The 11,617-nt window shown below is 29.5% G+C and overlaps 1 protein-coding gene across 1 annotated transcript in view; it reads right to left on the bottom strand.

The window, feature by feature from the left end:
* Positions 1-11,617, bottom strand: part of LOC106461104 (elongation of very long chain fatty acids protein AAEL008004-like) — a 36,773-nt gene that overhangs the window by 10,697 nt on the left and 14,459 nt on the right. Inside the window, exon 3 of the mRNA XM_013920899.2 lies at positions 1,489-1,679. Within this exon, the coding sequence (XP_013776353.1) occupies positions 1,489-1,679 (191 nt within the window). The remainder of the gene's footprint in view (positions 1-1,488; positions 1,680-11,617) is intronic.

The raw sequence follows: 11,617 nt of genomic DNA, 5'->3' as shown, positions 1-11,617 counted from the left end.
CTTAAACTGTTTAAAAATAATAGATCGCGGTATTATATGGCAGCTTAAACTGTTTAAAAATAATAGATCGACGGTATTATATGGCAGCTTAAACTGTTTAAAAATATAGATCGCGGTATTATATGGCAGCTTAAACTGTTTAAAAATATAGATCGCGGTATTATATGGCAGCTTAAACTGTTTAAAAACATAGATCGTGGTATTATATGGCAGCTTAAACTGTTTAAAAACATAGATCGCGGTATTATATGGCAGCTTAAACTGTTTAAAAACATAGATCGCTGTATTATATGGCAGCTTAAACTGTTTAAAACCAAAAATCATGTTATTATACGGCAACTTAAACTGCATTTCAAAAAATGTTAACACCAGATAAATCACAAATACATACACAAAAACTGTCTAATGTATATGCAAATATCTGGTTATTCTACATAGTACCATTCATTTCATATCAACAAAGATATGTGTAAAATCAATAAAACTGCCTTTGTGCAGGTATTGTAGTTGGTTCCATTTTATTAAGATAGATAAACTTGTTCAATAAACAAGGAACTCTCACTTCATTATCCAATTTTTTTAAAACTTGAAGGAACTACTGTTTGAAGTTTCAGTGTATTTGTCATTGTACAGATTTCAAAAGTCTATAAGACTTACCCCCCAAAAAATCTGTTTTCGTATTAGATATACATATATTTGTACACACATATTCATGTTTATATTAAGTAACACATCAGAAGTCGATCTTGGTTTAGAATCAACTCTCAATACTGATTTTTGAAACTCACAAATGGTGAATGTTTCTATACAACATCCATGCTTTCTCCTATCAATTTTTCATTGTGCATACACCATTCTTTCAATAAAAATGCAAATTTAGTACAAGTACAGTCTTAAAATTGATAAAAACAAATCATGAACTAAAACGATTGAAACTTGGCAACTATGACTTGTAGAAATTATTAAACTGTTGAATAATACCTAATACATACAATCAGCAAATTTATGTGGTTCAAAATGGAAACAAAATCTTAAATAACTTGAATGTAGTTTATTTCTGAAACTAAATTTACACAACATGAGAAACATGTATATTTTACCAAAGTGAGTTTCTGTTTTAGTAATTTTTTTTTTTCTGTTAGAAATGGGGCTAGTCAAAAAAAAATAAAAATCAACTGGTAAGTATAATGAAATCATTTTAAATTCCCAATGATCCAAACATGCATACGGATTTTTGTATCAACACATTATTAACAAACCAACCAAGCATATAAATAAAAATGTAAAAAAAAAAAAGACATATCTTAAGCTGAGTATCAAGATTATTGTCCTGTTTTGTCATTTTAATTAAAATCTCATTAGTTGCTTATTGTAGAAAGTGGTTTTGTATATAAACTCAATATACCTACATTGTTTCCATTTCAACAAAGTTGACCTTTCTTATTCCAGAAACTGTATAGAAAAATTATTTACTTATAAGCTTCTTACCCTAACAAAAATGTAGATACTGACAAAAACCATAAAGAAATTGTATGCCACCATCAACCAACGCATGTTCAAAGGGTCTCTATTCTTCATAATTGCTGGTCCTAACACTTTAACGAAGTAGACGTATGAGAGACAAATGGTGATGGTGGGTCCTGGTCCTTGCATAAGTGGCCATTCCTGGACTCGGCGGTCTGGGAAGAAAAGGAAATTCATTCATGCTTTGGATATGTTTGGTAAATTAAGCTAAAACTTGTATAGATCAATAAATTACTCATTATGTTACATGTTTATTCTTAACATTAATAAGTGACAGTAAAATATTCAAATACAAGCTAAAATTACAAATACCATATTTCATAATGTTAGTTTCAAAAATAATGATTAAATTAAAATAATGTAGACAGCTATATTGAACCCAAAACCCTTCATTTTTTTTCATAATAGATGAGTTTAATATTTTTAAAACTCCTGATTCAAAACATTTGTTTCTGATCAATGTTTAACACATTTTTTACTTCTGGACAGTGCTGGTTCTATTTAACATGATAATAGCTTTGCAACAGAGACATAATACAGTTAGAGTAAATATATGAACAGACATTTCAAGGCAGCAATGTTCTCACCATGAAAATTATGACAGAAACTAGTCCAAAAAACTGTGTAAACATTTGTTGAACCCTTAAACAAACAGGAAATCTGAGTACATCAGTCAACATGCACACTGTATACTATAGGATTTAAGTAAGTTTTACTAGCTTAAAGAATTTTATTTGGTAGGGTTATATTTCTGTTTTTATTCAGAGTAATTTGAAACTCGGATGAAATATGTATCTCCGTGTTTTGTTTTTCTTGTAAATTCTGCTTAATTTAAACATTTAAGCAAACCATTCTGTAGATTACAGTTGTTAAATATTTATACAGACCATATGTGATGAGTTACTACAAAATCTGCTAATAACTGTGTCAACAAAGTTCACTTAAATAACAGTTTGCCTATGTAAACAGACAACATACTTATCTAAAGAAAAAAATTTAGTGATAAAACTGTACAGTATTATAAAAAAACTTAATTCATACTGGGTATTTGAAAAAGTAGAAAGAAATGTAAATAACGTACTAAAACTTTTTCTAATAGAAAATATATACCAGGTGGCTTATGTTTCATTTTTAAGAAGGTTTACTTTCCTTCCATATTTGAAATAATCATATAGCATATTAGTGCTTTTTAATAATAATATCACCCACACAAAGAACAAACTTGAAACCTGTTCCATGTCATTAGCAGTTACTACTGTTGTGTAAACAGGTCATTTATGATCAAGTCCAAAACAAAGCATTCCACAAAATCTATAACCCCTTAAAATTCATGAAAAACAATTTACCTTAGGCCATAAACAAAACTACTATGATAAACTACACAACTAAGACTGATTCAAATAAACTTATTACTTTACATCTTAATCAAATTTACAACATATTCAACTGATAATTTCATACAAGTTATGTTTAAATTAGCTTAAGTTTTAAATGTCACAGGAACTGGAAAAGATTTTAACAACTGCAATTACATTAACAAGCTAAAATTTATTTATAAAATCATATACATTCTCCTTACTCTTAAGTCATAATACTGACCAACTTCATTACATTAAAACACTTGATGTTCACTATATTAGATATAAAGAATTTATTTACCATTATATTTTATTAACATAACCAAACTTGAATGGCAAAATGCATTATGAGTTACTAATTAAAAGCCCAAGCACAGAATCACGAACACAATTTTCAACATAAGAGCTAAAAATAACTCAGGATCTTTGGTGACCTATAAACCATAACCTAAGATTTACAGGTGGAACCTGTTCTGACTAGCGGCATCAACAGGTACATTACAACAATAGGATTTCTGCATATCCTGTTCTATACCTCAAAATGTCAACCACTTAATGCTAAATATGTAAAAATTTCATATCCAAAATTTTAACTGAGCTTGGATCTTTTTTTTTCAAAATCAAACCTACAGCAGGTCATCTTCAGTAGACTGTTAACAGCCAAACAAGTACGATTCAGCATTAAGAAATATACTGTTTATATAGTAATTTATAGTAATTAAATATTTACTTTTTTAATCCACAAATAATAACAAAATATTTTTGTACTATAAATTCTAAAATTCTGGTGATAATGAAAACTTCTCAGATTTTGATCATCATTGACCAAAATGTAAAATTCTACAGATGCAAACACTTATTCCACAACAAATGTTTGTTTGTAGTTAAGCACAAAGCTACACAATGGGCTATCCGTGCTCTGCCCGGTTTCTAGCATTGTAAGTCCGAAGACATACCGCTGTGCCACTGGAGGGCATTTCACAACAAAGATGCTAGGCAAAATGGTAAGAGAAAATAGAAAATATATTTCCATCATTAGATTTTATTTTTAATAAAGTTATCTTGATTTTGTTTTTAACACAAAACTTGCATTTAAAAATCACTATGTTTGTGTATTTTTATGTAATGTATACACCATAATCAAAAAGTTTTGTGTAAATCAAGGATATGATACTAAAATGAGATTACAATTAGACTTATATGTTTTTTGTAATGCTTAAACACATAATTGGAAGTATTCATGTACATTAAGGATATGATAATACTAAACTGATCAGAATTGGTACTTTTATGTGTATCTGTGTATATTTATATGTAATGCATACATGCATAATTGAAAGTATTTATGTATATTATAAGGTTTGATGGTAGCCAGTACTAAAAAGATCAGGCTGACAGTTTTGTTGTCAAAAAATCCAACAATGCAACAGCTACTTACATGAATTGAAAAAAACCAAGTTTTTTCATGTTATTATTACAAAAAATATTTTTACATTAAAAGACTGTTAATTTTAAACTACATAGCCAAATACAATTTATTAGTCACTTAAACCTGAATATTAAGTTAATTACAACAATGTAGCTCCATTCCATTTGTAAACATGAATTACACCTCACTAGGACTTCTGAATTAATACCAACATAAATTAATAACTACATAGTACATGTTTCTGTAGATAAACCAAACCCATGCACTAAAATAAATGAAGGTAACTTTATACTGTAGGTCCAGACAAGGCACACAGTTATCTCTACACAAAAGTGATAATACAGAACCAAATATGCTATCCATATACACTCAGCAACAGAAAACTTTCCACTAGAACAAAGACAAAAACAAGAAAACTACATGTAAATAACATACACTTCTTATTGTACTTGTACTTCACATGTCACAATGGAATGTTAAGCAACAAAGACATTGAAGGACAGGGATTTCTAATGGGTTGCTCCTGCCCTTGTCACTTTGAGTGGAATGATGTTTTTTGGGCCTTTTTAGGTCCCTATGTCTTCTTTGTCATGGGGTATATTTTGTTGTGCAGAGCTCTTGTTTTGATTTATTTAATGCTCTCATGTATGGTTGTGGTGTAACTGTTTGAGGAGATAGGGTGTCTGTAAGCTATTAGTTGTCTATCGTTATCATTATGTCTGCATTGTTTGGAATGTCAAGGATTTGATGCTTGTCACAGTTTATGATATGGACTGTCTGGTAGGTCTGCTTAAGTGGAATTTTTCAGGATATAGTAGTCTTCTGGCATCTTTCAATCTCATTGTTTTTACAGTTATACCAGTTTCTCCTGTATGTGTGTAATGACAGTAGTAAGGAACTTTGTAAATGATTTCTTTATGTTTTATTTTGCTACCTGGTGAAAGGCCTCATCAGCACTTTTCTTTACTTACACTCCTAAGTTCTTAGCATATATGTTTATGAAAATTCCATGTATTTGGAATAAATTTGGATGTTGAACCTATGCCAATTCTTCTAAGTTTGTAGCTTTGGGATGAACTTCAAGTGATCTTGGAGTTGACTTGATCTTTCCTTCCAGGTTGAGATGAAGTTGACAGGGTAACCATTAAATTGGAAAATACTGTTTAAAAATGTTTCTTATTTAAGCTGTTTTTATTTATCACAGATTTCTTTTGTGGCTCATTCATGCATGTTTCAAATGATTTCCACATTTTGTTGAGTGATGGTGATTGGACAACAGAAGTAAGCACCTGTTTGAAGGGTTACATTTTTCTGTACACAGAAGAGGTAAGGTGTTGTTCATAGTTGTGAATGAGAACATCTTTGAATGATATGGTTCTTTTTCTTCTATCCGAATAATGAATTTTACCTTTCAGTTCAGAAAGTTATGATTTGATTAAAGCTTCTAAGCAATTATTGTTTGTATATCCAGGCTACAATGATGCCTTCAACATAGCATTTCCAGGTCTTGGGTTTAAAAGTAGCCTTCTTTTGGAAGACCACTTGTTTGTTCAAATGGGACCAATATCATCTCTTGGACATAGCTCAACACTGGAAAAATCAAAGAACCATTCTACATCACAGTATATCAACCAACTTCAAAGTTTATAGATTAGTGCCATTTGGACAAACACTCTTCCAAAGCAACATAGCTATATTACATTATAGTCACACAGATGACAACCCTCATGAAAGCTCAGAAAAAAAAAACAACTGTGTAATAGGTCTGCACTACCAACACAAATTCCCATAACACTGAAAACAGACACAAAATAGAGGCTGAAACAATATAGAAGCAGTCTATCAGAAACTCCAACCTACACTACTGAAGATTCCCAATGGGCTACTGTACAAATAAAGGATTATTCTAAAATTTTAAAAAGCAAATTGTGGTTCACAAACCAAAATATAAAAATAAATACCTATAATTCGTATTTGGCTAATAATAAATGTGAATTTCTATACCCATCTCTAAAATTACCAGGAAGAAATTCATTACTTTGTGTGTGATTACTGTACAAGTTCTGATAATACTGATAAAGAAGTCTGAATTATTCTCACATTAAGGAGGGAAAAAATTCCATTGGTTAATTAAGATAATATCATGACTACGGTACTGAAAATTTTTATGTAATTACTTTGGTTAAAAACATAGGTTTTTAAAGCTATTTTGGCCTATTTTGAGCAAAAAATAAAGGAAAAGAATGAAAATAAGGTTTTAAAGGTTTCATTTGGAGGCCTTTAATCTATTCTTTCATTCATTTACTCTTTCTAAAACTACTTAAGCCTAAACTGTTGACTAAAAAAGTTTTAATAAAACTTATTTTGTCCAATGTTGGATGCCATCAAAAATATTTAATGTTAGTTAGACTACAAGTGCAAGAAAGTTAAATATTTTTTACATAATGCCTTGTTAAAATGACAAATTTATGATTTTCTTAATTTTGTGCTTACTGCAAAGTTAATATACAGATTCCTATGTACAGCAGTACAGAGTAAAAACCAAATAAAATGTAGTTTAGAAATATATTATCTTTATCAAAAAATGTACACATAGCATGTCAAATAACAAGTAAAGAGAAGAAAAGGATTTTTGAAAGTTTTCATGGATGTTTTCTTCGTGATTATTACCACTAACCCAAAAATCAATGTTGATGAGAATACATATATTTTCCTTTTTACATTAAACGTACACTAGATCATTCCTGTTCCATTATGAGCTTGTATTCTCCACTCTCAAGATCTTTTTTTTTTCATTCACACAGGATAATCATTATTCGTACGTAATGACATGCTAAGGTTATACGTAGTAGATTAAGGAAATAATCAGACAGAATATAACACAAAAATCCACTTCTCATTTTTGTGTGGGGAGTAAAATCAACACACATTTTTGAATTGATTGGAACAGGGCATGCTTTACACGAATGATCAATAAGTGTAAAGTAAAAGTACGAGCGAGCGCTGAATGGAACAGGTGTTTCCCACCTAGTACCTGCAATACATTCACATGTGGCTAGAGAATATAGGTGTACATGTACACAATTTTTCATGATACAAGACCCCTCTAAGGAAATGTTACAACTAAGTATTGAAACATCCACCTCGGGCACTTCTAAAAACGTCTGTGATTTGGGTCAGCATTCATTTTGGTTAGTGGAACAGATGGGTTGAATTCTTTACAAATTACTTATCTGTCTGTATTAGGTAGTTAAGAGTATGAAAAATGCTGCTAGTATTCTTACAATTATTAAAATTATAAATATATCTAGTGTGTTAACTGACTACTGAGTATGTATTTATTCACATTTTACTCTCTCTATGGCACTCATACATTTGTACAATGTTATGATTTTTTGTGTTATATCATATATAACTTCCAATTAGATTGAACTAGACAAAGTAGGTTTAACAAAATTTGCACATATTTTACCTTAAGTGCACATATTTTGTGACATGCCATAAAACAGCATTTTAGTCACAATTAGTGAGTAATAGACTTCTCTATTCATACAGTGAAAGATACTGAAAAATGAAGTCTTTGATTAAAACTTTCACAAGCACAAATAATTAAAATCACTTTCCAAATCTTATAACATTAACTATTCTTGAAATAATTTTAGGTAGGTGTAGGTAAGAAAAACAAACAGCTTTAAATCTTCTCTGCCTGAATCAGCAAATTAAGTAAAGCTTTTTTTTCCTAGTGTACCAAGATAACAGCTTATTCAACACCAAGGAGCAAAACAAAAATTAAACAACTCTATGGTAACTGTTTATACTTTCTTCTGCATTGGAATACACTTTTGAATCAACTCTCCATTACAAAAAATTATAAACTAATTATATTTCACTTTCAGAAACAATGATCAAGTACAAATATATTTTATATGCATATATTACTACAATACCAAACACAATACAATGGAAATATTTTGCTCTACTGAGTTTATATTGTCTATGGTAGAAAACTTTCATCTTTCACTGATACGATCATGGTACACACTTTACAGGAAACTAATAACTTTATACACCACAAAATATTTCTATGAATATTAGACAAAAATATATAAAATTGAAGATAAATATTCAAGCTAATTTGTAATAGAAATATTTTTTCTTTTTAAAACTCTTGAATAACTACCAAATGTGCTTTTTAGAATTTAAGGACAAGGTGACCCATATCATTCACAAATCAAAACAGCCAACTTGAATGGGTAATAAATCAGACAAGCGGAAAAGTCTTCTATCAATTACTAATACCGTAGAGCTCTACTAACAAATAGGCAACAGAATGAAGTAAGCTAATGATAATTTATGTAAAGATGATATTTCCACAGTTTCTTTTATTAAGGTAAAATACAAGCTAAAAACACATAAATGAAACCTTGTGGCATGTCATTTGGGAATGTTATAATTAACACATTTTTTCTAATTCTTTAGGTCTTGATCCTGACTTCTGCATTTTTATTGTACGAATATACAATTAAGTGCAACCAATACACTTATAAATTTATTACTGAAATGATGTTACTTGTTAGTTGCTCTTGCATAAGAGCAAAAATGTGTTTTTGCCTTGCATATTTCTATATTTTAACAGTTTGTAATGAACAATGTATATGAATCAGTACACAGTAATCTACCAGATCTCAATAAAAATATCAATTTTTATCCCACTAATGATGATTCCAATCATAGATGATTATTCTAAAATTCTTTGTTTTTATTTTCCCTGCATTAATTTATTCCAGAACATTTTAGCACAAAATACTTAATTTACTTGAATGCTAACCCTACTAGATGCAAACTTTGTTAAATGACTAACAACTGAGCCATTATATAATGTACTAAAAGGATTTATAACTACACACACACACATTGAGGTTAGCATGAAATTTCTCACATTGATTTCATAATAATATATTATCAATAACAGGTCATGTCAAAGAAATAAACAATAGGAATTATTCATTTTTAAAACAATTTTCTCTAAAAGGGTTGTTGAAAACTTTCTGTAAAATATCACAGAAAAACTCAAAGTATTCTACAGAAAATTCTTCTTAAAAAATGCTGCAGTTTTTCAGTGAGTAAAATTAAGTATTAAATTGTACTAAACAGCAATATTTTCAAATCTATACAAATATAACGACAGTTTTAAATCCTAAGACATTATGTTTGATATGTAGGGGACTGACAGAATATTCATGTTGTAACATACCAAACAACCACATTATCAATGTGACGTATCAGTCACCCATGTTAATGGCAAGTTATGATAAAATACAAATTCGTCCAATCACGACACAAATTTTACAATCCTCAAAAATGAATAAATGTGTACCTGACCAGGTCTTTGCAATACAAATATTAAGACAAAAACAAAAAAACCAGCAATGTTTTCAATATCAAACAGTATAATCACAATAATATTAATAAAGAAGTAGGAAAAAAAGAACTTGAAGAATGAAAAAAGTTAATTCATAAGATTATGTATAAGGACAGTACTAAACACTTCTCAAAAATATCACATATCACAAATAATGATCAAGTGATTATCTGAAATAAACTATCACTTTTAATATCCAACAAATATATCTCATGTATCAAAGTTTCACAGCTTTTGCCAGTTATTGTGGAATTAATACACTAAACTTTTTGACAAGAATAACTGATTTCAAAAGCAACATTTTGTAGCTAAACCTCTCACTGAGTAATGTTTGAAACACCCGACTCAAGGAGACATGTCAACCTACACAAAGTAGTAAAAAAAAAAGGATTTCAACATTGATGAACAGTTGCTTAGTCATGGAACAGCTTTAATGTGACAACCTTTCCTGGGTACAGGTTATAACTGACTGCTAGTCTGTGTTAACAATATCCTAGCTATACTAGCTTACTCTAGTGTGTGACTTTTTAAGAATTAATTTGGATATTCTTTATCCTACAGATTACAAATTTTACACTATTATTATGAGTACTGATATGTCTACTATGACAAAAGGTATGATTTAAATAAAAAAAAAGGTTCAAAAGTTGTTAGGAATGAGTTTCCTGGACTCAAGGATAGTTAACTATTTCAATCAACCACAAACACTCTGGTTTGCAATATAAAAACAACATTTTAAATTTGTCATGAAGGATCATTTTATACAAGACTTGATAAATTTTCAACATACACTTTATTAAATTCTTCAAAATATTCCCAATTAAGTCCTACACAAAACTGAATACAGTGTAAATATTATTTTTTCAACAAGTTCAAGTAATGGAAAGGTATTACAATTAGAGCTATGTGATTAACTCAATTAATTGATTATCTATAAGCATCAGCAACACTGATTAGGGTTATGTAAAATAATCATTTAATTGGAATTACAACTAAAGCTTGACACTGTTAAACTCTGGGAAGTTTGAAATGGAATACCCCTTTTTAAAAGTGGTACATAATTCCAAGCTTACATGACAATGCTCTAGACAGGGACACATGTCCATGACAGTGAGTGAGATGAAGCAGGAATGAGCAAATGAAAAAGAAATAACCCCTCTTATGACCCCCTTTGACAGTGAGCAAGAGACTACTCTAAGACTTGAGCACAGGGAGAGAAAACATCCCCCCCCCTCAAAAAAAAATAAATAAAAGAGAAATAATGATAAAATATGAAGAGATTTACAAGGATTAGGATCCTGCTAGTGTTGGTACAGTTCTGGTAATGATTATTAGCTACTACCAAGAACTTTATTCAAAATAAAAAACTTTAAGAATATAATAAAATGGAAAATGTTTAAGTCTGACCATCATTTTAAACAAATACTGACCGATTAAATGAGTATTTTCTTAAACTCCACAATACTGTTAGCCTAATTGAGAATTTTGTAATAAAAATTTAGAAATAAGAAGTCAGTCACAATCCAATGTAGTCATATAGTTAATTTAATGTTTTTATATTTAGATAGTGGTTTAATAAAAATTACAAATTGACAATTTATCTCCGTGTTAACTCCAAGTTAAAGAGGTGCTGAATGTTGCAATTAATATACTTGATATTACCTTAAAATGAGTTATCTGAAACTTCTGCAAAATTTAATCGAGTTAAGAAACTTACAAGTCAGTAATTACAATTTAAATATTGGTATAACTCCATTAAGTCAAGCTGTTGCTCTTTCCTCAATAAGTTTACAACTTGTCCATCAACCTCATTAGAGTCCAATAAAAAAACCCAACATATATATATATATATATATATATATATATATATATATATATACTACT

This window comes from Limulus polyphemus, unplaced genomic scaffold (genome assembly GCF_000517525.1).
Source record: "Limulus polyphemus unplaced genomic scaffold, Limulus_polyphemus-2.1.2 Scaffold36, whole genome shotgun sequence".
Taxonomy (NCBI): domain Eukaryota; kingdom Metazoa; phylum Arthropoda; class Merostomata; order Xiphosura; family Limulidae; genus Limulus; species Limulus polyphemus.
The sequence above is the reverse complement of the archived record's forward strand: the minus strand, read 5'-3'. Positions and strand labels throughout refer to the sequence as shown.